The 18,494-nt window shown below is 38.9% G+C and overlaps 1 protein-coding gene across 2 annotated transcripts in view; it reads right to left on the reverse strand.

Moving 5' to 3' along the window:
• Nucleotides 1-5,743, reverse strand: part of LOC124545004 (fatty acyl-CoA reductase 1-like) — a 178,298-nt gene extending 172,555 nt beyond the window's left edge. For both annotated transcript variants that reach the window (XM_047123764.1, XM_047123763.1), the window contains exon 1: nt 5,400-5,743. In XM_047123764.1, the coding sequence (XP_046979720.1) occupies nt 5,400-5,621 (222 nt within the window). In that variant the 5' untranslated portion in view covers nt 5,622-5,743. The remainder of the gene's footprint in view (nt 1-5,399) is intronic.
• Between the last annotated feature and the right edge of the window lie 12,751 nt (nt 5,744-18,494).

An 18,494-nucleotide genomic window follows, 5' to 3' on the forward strand; every position in this document is an offset into this window, starting at 1 on the left:
ACTTCTCAGCTGGCCTTCGTTTCATGTTTCATATGTATGAATGGCTGCATTTCTTTCTAGTACTGCAGTTCCTTTTGTTAATGATATTATTATTTTGTAAATGTATAGAGATGAAAATGTCAGTACTTTTAGACTATGGAAAACAGTTCTGCATGAGTCACTTTGTTTCTTGTTCAAGATGGTCCTAACAGCTTTTTTTGCAATGTAAATATTCTTTTTGTAATTTTGCTGCTGGAATTTTCTCAAATAGTAATTCCATATTGTAGGTGTGGCACAAATGGAGCATGGTACACTGCATATAGAAGCTCCTTGTTGGCATAATGTTCAAGCTGTATCATAACGTATATTGCAGTGCTTAATTTACAGTAAATATTATCTATATGTTGACTCCACTGAGGCTTATTGTCAACTGTAATCCCCCAAAATTTAATAGTGGTAGCTTGTTCCAGTCTTGTTTCATCTATGGATATATCTATGTGGTCTTGCTTTTCTCTATTTGTGGACACCATGAACATTTTCTTCTTTAGATTTAAAATTACATAATTTTGTATAAGCCACTGTAATGTGTTATTTATTGGAATCAATGCACTTCTTTCCAGTGTTTTCAGATTATTTCTGCATTCATTAATGTCATGTCATCTGCATATAGTATATTTTTATCTTTCTCATTGACATCAATATTGTTTACAAATAGGTTGATCAGAAGTGGGTCAAGTACAGATCCTTGAGGTACTCCGTTCTTAATATTTCTGACTTCAGATATGCATCGAGTTTCCATTTCCACAAACTGCTTGCTGTTGCTGATGTATGATTTTATACAATTGGCTCCATGTCTGCGAATACCACAGCTTTCAAGTTTTTTCATAAGTGTAGTACTGGTGATTGTGTCAAATGCTGTAGACAAATCCTGAAACATAGCAGACACAGACATTCTTTTGTCTAAATCATCGATAATGGATTCTGTGAGGCTTGAGATGGTAGTTTCTGTAGATTTCACTTTTTGGAAACTGTGTCGTACTGGAATCAGAATATTGTGTTTCTCCAGGAATGTGGTCAACCTACTATGCATGAATATCTTTAGTATTTTTGAGAAATCAGAGATTAAAGACACTGGTCTGTAATTATTTGGATCATTTTCGTCTCCTTTCTTAAATATTGGTTCTACTTTGTTTACTTTTAATTTTTCTGGGAATACTCCTTCTCTAAATGAGCAGTCTGCAATATTCAAAAGAGGTCTGATTATTTCTTCATTCACATGTTTTATTACATAATTTTATACTTCACCATCTCCCTCAGACTTATACGGTTTTAATTTCTGGATTATTTTTATGAGTTCTGTTTTTGTCACTGGTTCCAGGAACATTGAGTGGGATGGTTGGTCAAGTGTTTTTTAACATGCTTTGACCATTGATGATTTGTTTCCCCTTTTAAATTTTGTACAGCATCTATAAAGTTGTTGTTTAGTATATTAGTTCGCATTGACTTAATAAAATTGCTGTTTTTTTACACTTTTTTGGCTATATCTTCCACTACTGATTATATACCATGTTGTTTTACTTTTTGATTTGAATTTGGTATGGCTCTGTTTGTTGAAATGGCTTTGCTTCTCTTACTAATTCTTCTGATACTGTTTATATGTCTCCATATTCCCTGCTTGTCTGAGTTCCTTCACTCTAGTCCTGAGTTCAGTTATTTCTTTCATAATCCATTTCTTACTGTGACCCTGCTTTTTCTGAGAGGCTACTGTGGTGAAGACTACATGAAAGTGATGCACTAGTGTGTTAAGAAATGCTTCATACTTCTCATTTGTACCTTGTGCTTGCATCGTTTTGACCCATTCTTCTTTCCTTAGTGTTGTTTTGTACGTTGATAATCCTAACTTCTCTCTTATCTCACATTTCTTCTGTTTTTGAGTTCCTATTTATGTTGATGTGAATTATTGATCCATGATGGTTAGAAATTGCTGTCTGTAGAACTTTTGCTTCACATTTACTATTTAAAATATTTGTGGTTATGTTGTCAATGATGCTCTGACTATGATCAGTCACTCTTACAGGTACAGCTACAATTGTTTTCATGTTACACTGTAATAATGTCCCTTTCAATTTCTGTTTTGGTTTTGATTCTTCACCCATATCTATGTTATAGTCTCCACATATTACATCATCTTTCATTTTCATCTTGTGTAATAATTTTCCTAATTTTTTTCAGAAATGTTGTAATATTATCACTTGGTGACCTGTATACACAGATAATTCTGAGCTCTTCACTCATTACGCTAGTAATTTCAAAATCTTTTTCAATGCAAGCTGGGAGGTTTACATATTTACAGTATTCAGAATCTTGTAGACTTCCAATTTTGTTCATATATATGGCAACACCTCCAGCTTTACGTTTTGATCTACAGAAATAATTAATCAAATCATAGTCTCTTATTATTACGCTGCTCACTGATACACTATATATCTGGTTCTTTTTCATTCAGGACCACTCTCACTTCAAGTGTTTTGTTGCCTAAGCACTGAATATTTTGGCACAAGATTTTATTTATTTATTTATTTTTAATGAGACCTGGGTTGCTGAATTTCTGTTGTAGTTGGAGCTGGCTATGTGACTATGCTGTGTTCATTATTATTTATCTTGCCCTTCTGCTCTTTCATTGGCTGTGGAATAAAAAATCCTGTTCAAAAGGATCAATGGTGTACATAATTCCCCTGCCAGAAGAAAAAATGACATTCATCACTCCTAATTAGGGCTGTCTTTAAGGGGCTCCGGAAAGGCTCAAAATCATGAAAAGTTCAATTTTTACTTTTTTGCGTTTTCTGAATCTGCAGACTATTACCTTTTAATAGATATATAATTTATTCAATTCCAAAGACTACAACTATTTTTAAATTTTTTTTGAAATGTGTTCTACATGGGCGTGACCCACTGTGGCGCTGTTAAACTGCTGTCAAATGGTGTTATTATTAACGTCCGTGTTCATCGGGTACATTTTAGTGATGTGAGATAAAGTATGTGTTGTGGCTAACCTGTGATAGTTCAATATATATCGCTGGTGTGATTGTCGATTGTTTCATGTTTATTTACTCTGTCGTTATCTCGAAAATATTCGTAATTAATTCTGTTTCTTGTGTCTCTGTTTTGTTGAAGTATAATAATGAGTAAAAGTAAAGTTATTAGAAATCCTCTGAAGGCTTTTAAGAAAAGGAGAAATGTTGGAAAGCCAAAGGTATGTGTTATTACTGTAAACAATAAAGACAATAACCAAGTGAGTGAACCTAATCTCTCAAGTACACCTGCCAATAGCAGTCAAAGTGGGAAAGAAAATACTTCACAGAAGAAGCTTGGTTCAATGAGTGAAAACTATGAATGTTTTATGGGCGAATCGGATGTGAATGAAATATTTGATATGTCGGTTCTCAAAGGAATTTTTTCAAACTGTGTAAGATGTATTCATTGTAGTGAAGTTGGTCTGGAACTCTCCATAATAAAGCACGTAGGACTTGCTAGTGAAATACAACTGAAATGTGATAAGTGTTCATACATGACCACCTTTTGGAACAGTGTTGCAGTAACTGCAACTGAAGAAAATGGTAGCAAAATCTACGAACACAACAATGAGCGATGCTTGCTTTAGACAAGGAACGCCTTCGGGCTGCAGACAGGGCTGTAAAGAGTCTAGAAATACAAGCAAGAGTAAACAGGAGGAGGAACAAGAGGAAGCTGGAGGAGGAGTTTGCAGAGGATGAAGATAATCCATCCTATGGACCTGAAATGCACTAAAAAGTTAATCCAATCTTTGTCGCTCGATTCCCAAAACTTTTATTTTCTCATACTAATTACATGTTTTCTAAGGATCTTCCAAACATATTTGTTTCAAACTTTCAGTAAATGTTACACAGTACCTTCTGCATAATTTAACACAGCCTTTTTCCAAAAAACTGTATATTTTTGAATATATAAAGAAAAAATTGCAAAAAAATGTTGTGAATTTTCATTACAATTGAAAAAAAATCATCTTTAATAACTGAACTAAAATTTTGTACAATCTCTGTGTTAAGTTGTAACCCATATTCCAATAAATAATCTGTAAAAAGTTCAACTTCCTACCTCAAATACTTTGTGAGGAAAGATGTAATTTATAAGCGTTATTTTAACATTGCAAGTATAGGGCGTTCCGGAGCCCCTTAAAACAGAAAGGGGTGCACACAATGCAGCAACCAAAATTTCTGACAAACAGCAAAGTGAAATTTGAAAACAAATTGAAGCTCCTTCTGTTCCATAGAAGAATTTATATTATTGTGATGTGTAAAAGATGGTGAGTAGGAATTACTAACTTGTATATGTACACTCTGTATTCCACAACAGTATGATTAACTTTATGCTGCAAATGATCCATATAACTTGAAAGTAACTCATTAACATCACGTCAGACATAGTGGAAAAAACTGAGACTGACCTACAAAGAGAAAGAAGGGAGGAAGGAAATATAAGAAGAAACAAAGAGATAAACAAAAATGAGAGGAATTACGTAAGTTTCTGTTTTAGCTTGGTTACTACAAGTTCCTTTTGACCTAACCGACAAAGTGAAAGAAGGGAGGAAGGAAAGATAAGAAGAAACAGAGAGATAAATGCGAATGAGAGGAATTATGTAAGTTTCCCTTTCAGCTTGCTCACTACAAGTTTCTTTTGACCTGTTGAATGTAACTTATCTTTGTATGCTCTGCAGTTTCTAACTTCCTGCCCTTTGTATTACTTTTATACTTTTCATTCTTATTTTTAAATGAAGAGATTGTCTAAGATAATTCAATTAATGTCAGCCTTATTGTGAATTACAATATCTGGACAATTATCCACTACAAATAATTTACCTGAATCAGTTAGTTTCCTCATTAGAAAATAAAATTAAATGCATATATTATGACATCAAGAATTTTTATCCTGTAGCCAGTACAGCAATTATTGTAATATGCGTATGTTATCAGAAATATGTATGACACAATACTGTAGTTTCTGCATAATGTATTTAATTTATAAATCTGGAAAGTACCACTCTAATAACCTACTGTACTAACCACTGATGAAGTAACTGCAGTGTCTAAACTAATAGGTTGCCAAATGACAGCCAATAAAAATAATTTTACTTATGTTTAAAATATTTTATGAGATATATACTAATATGATGTCATCATCCTTGAATCAACTATGACGATTTCCAGAAAATAAGAAAACTATTCAAGAACTCAGCACTAAAACATTGAAATTAATGTCTTTTATGACACCAAAATAAAAATTATAGTATGATGAGTATCTTCATAAAATATTTCCAAAACTCACAAATGACAAATTTGCACATTAAAATGTCAGTGTGAAAGAAAAAGTTTTTTTATACTTACAGGTATTGCAGTAAGATCCTTGATACGTTCATATGGATTTTTTCTTTTTTCTCTCACTAGTACATACACATTTCCAATGTCAGGGCAAGATCGCAGTAATTTTTCTATGAGGACTTTCCCCATAAAACCAGTAGCTCCAGTTACAAATACTGATTTTCCTTTAAAGAACCCTGTAACATATCTTTTCTCTTCTTCAGACTGGTGTGACTCACAGTTTGCCATTTTTTTTCAAAATTAAATTATTTTCTTCTTTTTGGAGAAAAAGTCTACTGAGAGATATATGTTCAAATTATGACATACGCTACCACCACAGAAAACAAGTGCACTTGACTTCCCTGGTAATAAGCTGCAGAATGACAGAGAACAAATACAGGAAGTACGCATTGTCCTAACTTACTGTCGCAATGAATATGCTAATTACCTCCACATGGTCAGTTCAGTATCAGCAAGTCACACTCTCATTAATATTCAATAATTTGAAAACAATGGACCTATCAGTATTACATTTTAGAAGAGAGATGCAGTTTCACTAACAGTGGTTAATGCAGATCACTCATTTTTATGTAGTAGTATATATTTATGTGCAACATGAACTTCATTAAAAATCTTTCCTTCAGAGTAGTTCATAAAAAAAAGGATTGCACATTTATAAAAGACAAGCAACTGACATGCAGTTGAATAATTTATCACAGACAGTTATTTAGTCCTTTCTAAATAGAATGTCCCTTTTCATGCATAAAACTCTTCTTTAATTTAGCTTTAAATAAATATTCACTGTCTATTTGATGTCTTATCTGTTTGGTGAGAGGTAAAAATTTCTGTTTCATACCATTTGGCATCTCTTTACCCTACTGTCAGGTTCTTAAGTTCTTTTTTCATATCTGTGACAGTTTCTATTACAGCCATGTAGAGCAGAGTCCTTGATTACAAAACATGTAAATGAATATATGTATTGGGGTCCAGTAGTTATTATTTGAAACTTTTTGAAAAGGTTACAGCATGAAGCTCTGTGAGGTATTCTACACATAATTCTATTAGTATTTTTTGGGAGCCTCATAAATTTTCTTTGCCAATCTGACTTCCCCCTGAAGATAATTCCATAACATAAAAAGGAGTGAAAATAGCCAAAGTATGTGGACACTTTGTGGTTTTTAAGTCTCTAGTGGAAGACATCATTTTGATAGCATATGTAGCTGAGCTCACTCTTATTCGGTTCTGTTGGATACGAGTGTATCAGTTCATTTTTTTTCAGTATGCACTCCAAGGAATTTAGATACATCAATTCTTTCTATCAGTTGATTTCCACAAGTTACATTTATTTCTCTCTCATTTTTAGAGTTTGTGCAGAGCTGAATGAATTTGGTCTTACTTGAATTCAGTGAAATACCATTTGCACTGAACCAACCACTTCAGAGAGTATGTCATTTGTGGACTCATCAAAAGTGTCACTTGATCATCCACTCATGATAATGATGTTATCAGCAGTAAATAAAGTAAAATCACAGGGCAGGCTCGCACACACAGGTAGATCATTTACGAAGATCAAAGCATCAGTGGCCCTAGAATTGAGCCTTGAGGCATAACACAACTGATAGAAGACAGTTCATATTGAACAGAGGTGTCCCACATCCCACTTGAGCTCTTTAAAATTATCTTTTATTTTCTGTCCTGGAGATATGATTGTAGCCAATTACCACCAACACCCCTAATTCCAACCAATTTGGCTTCCAGCATAACAATATGGGAACTTCCATAATCAAAAGAAGGCGTTAATTGTCATCAAATTTCCATTTAGAGACTTAAGGAATTCATGTTCAAGGGCAAAAACTGCATAATCTGTTGAACAGCCAATTGAAAGTTAAACTGGCCCTTGCTGACAGTTCTGCAACTCATGTGCTGTTCAGTAATTCTATCATGTATTTTGTAGAATTTTAGACAAAATTGTTAAATTTAATTGTAAAATATCAAAATGTGGTAATTTCCATGGAGATGTAGGATAGCTGTTTTAACAATGATAAAAATTTGTTCATAATATTCAAAGATGGTAATTTCTCCAGTGACATAGGTTAGCTGATATTAATTTGTTGTTTATGCCGTTGCTATAGCAGGTGCTGTGATGAGTTTTGCACACAATGGATGTCTCATTGTTGTATTTTTGCCTAAATAAGCTAAATTAATTGTTTACAATTCTGTGGTTACAGCAGTTTAATTTTAATGGATTTACAGCTGCAATATTAGCATATGCGTACCAAGAAGGTATGATGTGTCAGAGTGAGAAAACATGTTTGCAACATCATTGTAAGTCTACACTGAAGTTAAGTTATAGTATTTAGTTTTATAAAATTATCAATAAAAATGTTTAAGTACTAGGTAGTTTTTATTAAATTCAGATTACAGTGTATCTCTATTGTGTAGTGGATGTGAATGGTAATAAGTTTCATTCCTATAGTAGTTAAAATTTGGATCTACTATGAATTCTTCACCATTTGAACAACTAAGATCAAAGAATTGTTCTTACAAATAGTGTGAATATAATTTTCTGTAAATAAATTAATTCTTATGAATATAATAGAGGGAAATATTCCACGTGGGAAAAACATATATAAAAACAAACATGATGTGACTTACCAAACGAAAGCACTGGCACGTCGACAGACACACAAACAAACACAAACATACACACAAAATTCTAGCTTTCGCAACCAACGGTTGCTTCGTCAGGAAAGAGGGAAGGAGAGGGAAAGACGAAAGGATGTGGGTTTTAAGGGAGAGGGTAAGGAGTCATTCCAATCCCGGGAGCGGAAAGACTTACCTTAGGGGGAAAAAGGGACAAGTATACACTCGCACACACACACATATCCATCCACACATATACAGACACAAGCAGACACACACAGAGGCAAAGAGTTTGGGCAGAGATGTCAGTTGAGGCGGAAGTGCAGAGGCAAAGATGTTGTGTTAATGACAGGTGAGGTACGAGTGGCGGCAACTTGAAATTAGCGGAGATTCAGGCCTGGTGGATAACGGGAAGAGAGGATATATTGAAGAGCAAGTTCCCATCTCCGGAGTTCGGATAGGCTGGTGTTAGTGGGAAGTATCCAGATAACCCGGACAGTGTAACACTGTGCTAAGATGTGCTGGCCGTGCACCAAGGCATGTTTAGCCACAGGGTGATCCTCATTACCAACAAACATTGTCTCCCTGTGTCCATTCATGCGAATGGACAGATTGTTGCTGGTCATTCCCACATAGAATGCGTCACAGTGTAGGCAGGTCAGTTGGTAAATCACGTGGGTGCTTTCACACGTGGCTCTGCCTTTGAACGTGTACAGCTTCCAGGTTACAGGACTGGAGTAGGTGGTGGTGGGAGGGTGCATGGGACAGGTTTTACACTGGGGGCGGTTACAAGGGTAGGAGCCAGAGGGTAGGGAAGGTGGTTTGGGGATTTCATAGGGATGAACTAAGAGGTTACGAAGGTTAGGTGGACAGTGGAAAGACACTCTTGGAGGAGTGTGGAGGATTTCATGAAGGATGGATCTCATTTCAGGGCAGGATTTGAGGAAGTCGTATCCCTGCTGGAGAGCCACATTCAGAGTCTGATCCAGTCCCGGAAAGTATCCTGTCACCAGTGGGGCACTTTTGTGGTTCTTCTGTGGGTGGTTCTGGGTTTGAGTGGATGAGGAAGTGGCTCTGGTTATATGCTTCTGTACCAGGTCGGGAGGGTAGTTGCGGGATGCGAAAGCTGTTGTCAGGTTGTTGGTGTAATGCTTCAGGGATTCGGGACTGGAGCAGATTCGTTAGCCACGAAGACCTAGGCTGTAGGGAATGGACCGTTTGATGTGGAATGGGTGGCAGCTGTCATAATGGAGGTACTGTTGCTTGTTGGTGGGTTTGATGTGGACGGACGTGTGAAGCTGGCCATTGGACAGGTGGAGGTCAAAATCAAGGAAAGTGGCATGGGATTTGGAGTAGGACCAGGTGAATCTGATGGAACCAAAGGAGTTGAGGTTGGAGAGGAAATTCTGGAGTTCTTCTTCACTGTGAGTCCAGATCATGAAGATGTCATCAATAAATCTGTACCAAACTTTGGGTTGGCAGGCCTGGGTAACCAAGAAGGCTTCCTCTAAGCGACCCATGAATAGGTTGGCATACGAGGGGGCCATCCTGGTACCCATGGCTGTTCCCTTTAATTGTTGGTATGTCTGGCCTTCAAAAGTGAAGAAGTTGTGGGTCAGGATGAAGCTGGCTAAGGTAATGAGGAAAGAGGTTTTAGGTAGGGTGGCAGGTGATCGGCATGAAAGGAAGTGCTCCATCATAGCGAGGCCCTGGACGTGCGGGATATTTGTGTATAAGGAAGTGGCATCAATGGTTACAAGGATGGTTTCCAGGGGTAACAGATTCGGTAAGGATTCCAGGCGTTCGAGAAAGCGGTTGGTGTCTTTGATGAAGGATGGGAGACTGCATGTAATGGGTTGAAAGTGTTGCTCTACGTAGGCAGAGATACGTTCTGTGGGGGCTTGGAAAACCAGCTACAATGAGGCGGCCGGGATGATTGGGTTTGTGAATTTTAGGAAGAAGGTACAAGGTAGCGGTGCGGGGTGTCGGTGGGGTCAGGAGGTTGATGGAGTCAGGTGAAAGGTTTTGTAGAGGGCCTAAGGTTCTGAGGATTCCTTGAAGCTCCGCCTGGACATCAGGAATGGGATTACTTTGGCAAAATTTGTATGTGGTGTTGTCTGAAAGCTGACGCAGTCCCTCAGCCACATACTCCCTACGATCAAGTACCACGGTCGTGGAACCCTTGTCCGCCGGAAGGATGACGATGGATCGGTCAGCCTTCAGATCACGGATAGCCTGGGCTTCAGCAGTGGTGATGTTGGGAGTAGGATTAAGGTTTTTTATGAAGGATTGAGAGGCAAGGCTGGAAGTCTGAAATTCCTGGAAGGTTTGGGGGGGTGATTTTGAGGAAGAGGAGGTGGGTCCCGCTGTGACGGAGAACGGAACTGTTCCAGGCAGGGTTCAATTTGGATAGTGTCTTGCGGAGTTGGATCATTAGGAGTAGGATTAGGATCATTTTTCTTCATGGCAAAGTGATATTTCCAGCAGAGAGTACGGGTGTAGGACAGTAAATCTTTGATGAGGGCTGTTTGGTTGAATCTGGGAGTGGGGCTGAAGGTGAGGCCTTTGGATAGGACAGAGGTTTCGGGTTGGGAGAGAGGTTTGGGGGAAAGGTTAACTACTAAATAAGGGTGTTGTGGTTCCAGATTGTGTTGATTGGAATTTTGAGGTTTTGGAGGGAGTGGAGCTGGAAGTGGGAGATTGAGTAGATGGGAGAGACTGGGTTTGTGTGCAATGAGAGGAGCTTGAGGTTTGCTGGAAAGGTTGTGAAGGGTGAGCGAGTTGCTTTTCCGGAGGTGGGGAACCAGGAGATTGAATAGTTTTTTGAGGTGACGGGTGGCATGCTGTTCTAATTTGCGGTTGGCCTGTAGGAGAATGCTCTGAACAGCCGGTGTGGATGTGGGAGAGGAAAGATTGAGGACTTTTATTAAGGATATGGGTGTGTTCATTGGCTGAGTTGATGTGTAGGTGAAGGATTAGGTGGGTGAGGGCAATGGATTGTTCAGTTTGGAACTGGTATAGGGACTCATGGAAAGAAGGGTTGCAGCCAGAGATGGGAACTTTAAGTGCGAGGCCTTTGGGGGCCATGCCAAATGTCAGACAAGCCTAAGAAAATAAAATATGCGAGCATAATCTGGCAAGGGTGAAGGTATGTTTGCGGAGGGAATGTAAATAAAACTTAATGGGGTCATTGTGGGGGTGTTGTGAGGGTGACATGGTATTAAAAGGTGGGAAGTGAAACATGAGGTTGAAATGAAAATGAAAATAAAAATATATGGGGAGAGATAAAGGTGAACTAGAAAGTAACTGGAGATCTGTTGTGAAAAAAGGTGAAAAAGTGTTGGTTAAAGCTGGGCTATGTTGATCCTGTGGTGAACTTGGGTTGGTAGACAACGATGTGCACAAAGGTTAGGTGGTTGTGTTGCCGCCAAAACACGTTAAAGGATGGAGCAATTCGGGAAAATTTCGAAAAAACTGCGTGTAAATGTATTAAAAGGAGTGGTTTAGTGGTGGCAGATTATCAAAATGAGGCTAATAATTGTCTGGCGAAGAAATAATGACGTTAAAACCTGTGGGAAGCGGCTAAAAATATCAGTGATGTGGGAAAAACGGAAATGAGAATAAAGCAAAAGTTATCAGAACTAGCCGAAATGGTTGTTTAATAGGTGAAAGGAACTGCTTGTGAACTAGAAACGGTGGATTTTATAGCAGCGGTAGGGTTGAAAGTGGAAAAAAATTTTTTTGGTTATGGTTTGGAAGTGGGTGACGTATTATTGAGTATATATAGGCGGGATAAAATTGTATAGTAGATTACGGTAAAAAGGAGAAGTTGAATACAAAGTGAAACTACTGGAAAAAACAAAAAGAGAAAATAAGACGACAGAAAAGATTTCGAAATGCAACAGTGACAATAACAAACGTAATTGTTGGGTTCAAACTAATGATATGAATATAATAGAGGGAAACATTCCACGTGGGAAAAATATATCTAAAAACAAAGATGATGTGACTTGCCAAACGAAAGCGCTGGCATGTTGATAGACACACAAACATACACACAAAATTCTATCTTTTGCAACCAACGGTTGCTTCGTCAGGAAAGAGGGAAGGAGAGGGAAAGACGAAAGCTTGTGGGTTTTAAGGGAGAGGGTAAGGAGTCATTCCAATCGCGGGAGCGGAGACTTACTTTAGGGGGAAAAAAAGGACGGGTATACACTCGCACACATACACACACACATATCCATCTACACATATACAGACTAGACTTGGCCACTGTTTCTATGTTTCGATACAGTGTATCGATACGTGGAACTGTTTCAGTGTTTCGGAACGGCTGTGGTTCACTGTTTCGAAACAGCGGTGTTTCATTCCGCCCTTGTCTCGATCTCGAGCCAGACACAGAAACTGTATCGTTGTTTCAAAATAGGGCTGTTTCAGTCCACCTGTGCTTTTGAACGGACTGATTGTATCGAAACAGTGATGTTTCATTCTGCTCTGTGTCAGAAGAGAATCAGGCTCGGCACAGGTACTGAAACACAGCATAACCCTTTGTGAAACACTTTCAAGAGTGTCGAAATCTTTTTGACAAGCAATAGCATGAAGCTTAAGATGTCTGAAAATAAAGCTTCGTTTCTAGCTGTCTATCCTACTCCGAAATGGCGTAACATCTGCTTTATAAACACTAACCAAACAATAAAACAACGCATACTATTCACATTCAAAATAATAAATATGTGAAAATCAATCAGTTAAATTACACTTTTTTATAACATATTCTTCTCTGTTCATGTACTGTAATCATATTAAGAAACGCAAGTAAGCCTGCAACATTTTGAATAAAAAAGGCGTAGAGTGACAGTTATTAGACATATACATAAATTTGATGTAGGTATAATTGCAAGCATCTGTTTGACATATCACTGATAGTGTAATGGTGAACGAGAAGGACTAGGAAGCATGCTGAATGTATAGTAACGGATCGAAACACCTTGAAAGACAAAATTTTTTTGTTATATTTTGTTATTTATTCGAATTATTTGGCGATATTTGTGAGTCTATAGTGACTGTGCCTATTATCCTCAATGATTCCCTTTGTGTGCATGGAAAGAAGCAGGATGGGTATATTACCCATACTAATGGAATGTGGGAACCCCAGTAGCATATCTGTTGTTTCTGCAGTTTGTTCCCACCTCCAGTTCCGTTCGAGGTGGTTCTTCTGTCTTCAACTATGGCTGCCCTCAGCCAATTGAAAAGTATGAAAGTCACATGACACGAAAGCAGTGCATTCTGCAGGAAATACGAAACTGCCAAGACGCCTAAGTGATAGTTTCATACTTTCTGCGAAATGATTAGTGCTCTCACACCTCATTAACGTTTATATGGACATACTTATACAGTAGACATTCAAGGTGATAAAATGTGTAGGTTTATTAGATTACAAAACACAAATTGTTTCACTGTTTCGAAACAGCATATCGAAACATTTCATTGTACTGTTTCATTTGTTTCGAAACAGTTATGTGTTTCAGTTTGCCCATCTCTAATACAGACACAAGCGGACATATATAGAGGCAAAGAGTTTCGGCAGAGATGTCAGTCGAGGTGGAAGTGCAGAGGCAAAGATGTTGTTGAATGACATGTGAGGTATGAGTGGCGGCAACTTGAAATTAGTGCAGATTGAGGCCTGGTGGATAACGGGAAGAGAGGATATATTGAAGAGCAAGTTCCCATCTCCGGAGTTTGGATAGGTTGGTGTTAGTGGGAAGTATCCAGATTACCCGGACGGTGTAACACTGTGCTAAGATGTGCTGGCCGTGCACCAAGGCATGTTTAGCCACAGGGTTATCCTCATTACCAATAAACACTGTCTGCCTGTGTCCATTCATGTGAATGGACAGTTTGTTGCTGGTCATTCCCACATAGAATGTGTCACAGTGTAGGCAGGTCATCCTTCCGGCGGACAAGGGTTCAACGACCATGGTACTTGATCGTCAGGAGTATGTGGCTGAGGGACTGCGTCAGCTTTCAGACAACACCACATACAAAGTTTGCCAAGGTAATCCCATTCCTGATGTCCAGGCAGAGCTTCAAGGAATCCTCAGAACTTTAGGGCCCCTACCAAACCTTTCACCTGACTCCATCAACCTCCTGACCCCACCGACACTCTGCACCCCTACCTTCTACCTTCTTCCTAAAATTCACAAACCCAATCATCCCGGCCGCCCCATTGTAGCTGGTTACCAAGCCCCCACAGAATGTATCTCTGCCTACGTAGAGCAACACCTTCAACCCATTACATGCAGACTCTCATCCTTCATCAAAGACTCCAACCACTTTCTTGAACACCTGGAATCCTTACCGAATCTGTTACCCCCGGAAACCATCATTGTAACCATTGATGCCACTTCCTTATACACAAATATCCCGCACGCCCAGGGATTCACTGTGATGGAGCACTTCCTTTCATGCCGATCACCTGCCACCCTACCTAAAACCTCTTTCCTCATTACCTTAGCCAGCTTCATCCTGACCCACAACTTCTTCACTTTTGAAGGCCAGACAATCCAACAATTAAAGGGAACAGCCATGGGTACCAGGATGGCCCCCTCGTATGCCAACCTATTCATGAGCCGCTTAGAGGAAGCCTTCTTGGTTACCCAGGCCTGCCAACCCAAAGTTTGGTACAGATTTATTGATGACATCTTCATGATCTGGACTCACAGTGAAGAAGAACTCCAGAATTTCCTCTCCAACCTCAACTCTTTTGGTTCCATCAGATTCCCCTCGTCCTACTCCAAATCCCATGCCACTTTCCTTGATTTTGACCTCCACCTGTCCAATGGCAAGCTTTACACGTCCGTCCACATCAAACCCACCAACAAGCAACAGTACCTCCATTATGACAGCTGCCACCCATTCCATATCAAACGGTCCCTTCCCTACAGCCTAGGTCTTCGTGGCAAACAAATCTGCTCCAGTCCGGAATCCCTGAACCACTACACCAACAACCTGACAACAGCTTTCGCATCCCGCAACTACCCTCCCGGCCTGGTACAGAAGCAAATAACTAGAGCCAGTTTCTCATCCTCTCAAACCCAGAACCTCCCACAGAAGAACCACAAAAGTGCCCCACTGGTGACAGGATACTTTCCGGGACTGGATAAGACTCTGAATGTGGCTCTCCAGCAGGGATATGACTTCCTCAAATCCTGCCCTGAAATGAGATCCATCCTTCATGAAGTCCTCCACACTCCACCAAGAGTGTCTTTCCGCCGTCCACCTAACCTTCGTAACCTCATAGTTCATCCCTATGAAATCCCCAAACCACCTTCCCTACCCTCTGGCTCCTACCCTTGTAACCGCCCCCCGGTGTAAAACCTGTCCCATGCACCCTCCCACCACCACCTACTCCAGTCCTGTAACCCGGAAGCTGAGCACGATCAAAGGCAGAGCCACGTGTGAAAGCACCCAAGTGATTTACCAACTGACCTGCCTACACTGTGACGCATTCTATGTGGGAATGACCAGCAACAAACTGTACATTTGCATGAATGGACACAGGCAGACAGTGTTTGTTGGTAATGAGGATCACCCTGTGGCTAAACATGCCTTGGTGCACGGCCAGCACATCTTGGCACAGTGGTGCACTGTCCAGGTTATCTGGATACTTCCCACTAACACCAACCTATCCGAACTCCGGAGATGGGAACTTGCTCTTCAATATATCCTCTCTTCTCGTTATCCACCAGGCCTCAATCTCCACTAATTTCAAGTTGCCGCCACTCATACCTCACCTGTCATTCAGCAGCATCTTTGCCTCTGCACTTCCACCTCGACTGACATCTCTGTCCAAACTCTTTACCTCTGTATATGTATGCTTGTGTCTGTATATGTGTGGATGCATTTGTGTGTGTGTGCGAGTGTATACCTGTCCTTTTTTCCCTGTAAGGTAAGTCTTTCCACTCCCGGGATTGGAATGACTCCTTACCCTCTCCCTTACAACCCACATCCTTTCGTCTTTCCCTCTCCTTCCCTCTCTCCTGACGAAGCAACCGTTGGTTGCGAAAGCTAGAATTTTGTGTGTATGTTTGTGTTTGTTTGTGTGTCTATCGACGTGCCAGCGTTTTCGTTTGGTGAGTCACATCATCTTTGTTTTCAGCTAAATTAATTCTTATTTATATATAAAGTTATCGTCAATGAATAAATTTAACTTCCTTTTGTAAGGAAATTACATTATGCAAAGAATTTAAGTGTGAAAAATACAGTACATTCGAATTATAATATTTCCAAATATTATGGTCTGTACTAGTAGTCTAGCACCTATTGTTAGTAAATGATGCAAGTTCCTTTTGAGTGGACTGCTGCTCAATTTGAAATAGAGTAGAATTATTTATTTGCCTTCAAACATTATTACACGCAATCAGTGTCTTCACATCAAGTTTATATACATCTGTAGTTACAAAATGACAGCATTCTTGTATGGCTCCTTGCCTACTAATGTTACATGAAGGCATTAACCTAGGATATTACTTTAATAATGTACATTATTATAGAAGCAGACCTTTGTTTACAAATCTCATGCAGTACGCCACAATGTATCTCTATATCACAGTGATGTTGTTGTTGTGTTCTTCAGGCTGAAGTCTGACATGATGCAGCACTCCATAATATTCTATCTTGTGCAATCCTCTTCACCTCCAAATAACTACTGACAGCTATATTCGTTTGAATTTGCTTATTGTATGCATCTCTTGGTCTTCCTCTACAATTCTTAACCACCACACTTCCCTCCAACACTATATTTGTTATTCCTTAATGCCTCAGAATGTGTCCTATCAACTGATCCCTTGTTTCAGTCAAGTTATACCACAAATTGCTTTTCCCCCCATTCAGTTCGGTACCTCCTCATTAGCTACATGGTCTATCCGTCTACTCCTCAGCATTCTTCTGCAGCAGCACATTTTAAAAGCTTCTATTCCCTTCTTGTCTGAACTGTTTATCATCTAAGTTTCACTTCCTTAGAAGGATACACTCCAAAATATTGAAGGAGGTTATCCAGAAATCTAAACACCTGCATTATGAGAAGAAGGTAAATACATCCAGCAATAAAATAAAAACAATATGGGATATAGTTAAGTCAGAGACAGGTAGGACCAGAAATGAGGAGGAACAAATTGCTCTAAAAATAAATGAAACCCTGGTAACAAACGCATGTTGTGTTGCAAACCATTTAAACAAGTATTTTGTCTCTGTTACTGATAACATGGGGTTGTCAGGTTCAGTAAATAATGCAAGGGAATATCTGAGACCAGTGCACATAAGCAATCTCAGTAAAATACAATTGACAGTTACTTCACTCAAAGAAATAGAATCCATCATAAAGTCCTTGAAATCAAAGCATTCTAGTGGTTGTGATAACATATCAACAAAGTTAATAAAAGAGTGTTCATGCGAGCTTAGTCATATCTTAAGTTATTTGTGTAATCAATCACTTGTCACAGGAACATTCCTGGACTGGCTTAAATATGCTGAAGTTATACCTCCCCACAAGAAAAGGGACAAAGAAATGCTGTCAAATTAATGACTGATCTCACTTTTGCCAGATTTTTCAAAAATCTTTGAAAAGGTTATGTTCAAGTGGCCACTTAAGCACCTTAGTGAAAATAACATACTGTCAAAGTCACAGTTTGGGTTTCTTCAGGGTTCTCATATTGAGAAAGCTTTTTACACTTACACGAAAAATGTCCTTAATTCATTGGATAACAAATTAGAGGCAAATGGCATATTCTGTAACCTGTCAAAGGTGTTTGACTGTGTTAATCACAGCATTCTGTTTTAAGTAAATTAAAATATTATGGCGTCACTGGTAGTGCTTCAAAGTGGTTTCAGTCGTATCTCACTAATAGAAAACAAAGAGTGTCATTACATAACACTTCAGCGGTAGGCAATCAGACATCATCTTACTGGGAAGAAATTAAATTTGGTGTTCCCCAAGGTTCCATACTAGGTCCACTACTGTTTCTTGTGTATCTTAATGACCTGACATCGGTTACATTACCAGATGGCAAGTTTGTCTTATTTGTAGATTATACAAATATTGCAATAAATAGTAAATCAAATATAAATTTAGAAAGGGCAGCTAATCAAATTTTTACTGACATTAATAAGTGGTTCATAGCCAATTCAGTGTAATTAAACTTTGAAAAGACCCACTATATGCAGTTCAGAACTTCCAAGAGATTTCCTTCTGGTGTGTGTGTATAAAATACAATGACATGGGAAAAGGAGAAGTTGAGAGTGTAAAATTCTTGGGGTTACAACTTCATAATAAATTCAGTTGGGAGCAACATACTAACAAACTGCTAAAACACGTAAACAAGTCTGTGTTTGCAATGCGAATGATGTCAAACACAGGAGATATAAATATAAAAAACTGGCATATTTTGCTTATTTTCACTCCATTATGTCATATGGTATGAT

The sequence above is a fragment of the Schistocerca americana genome, chromosome 8 (assembly GCF_021461395.2).
Source record: "Schistocerca americana isolate TAMUIC-IGC-003095 chromosome 8, iqSchAmer2.1, whole genome shotgun sequence".
Lineage (NCBI taxonomy): Eukaryota > Metazoa > Arthropoda > Insecta > Orthoptera > Acrididae > Schistocerca > Schistocerca americana.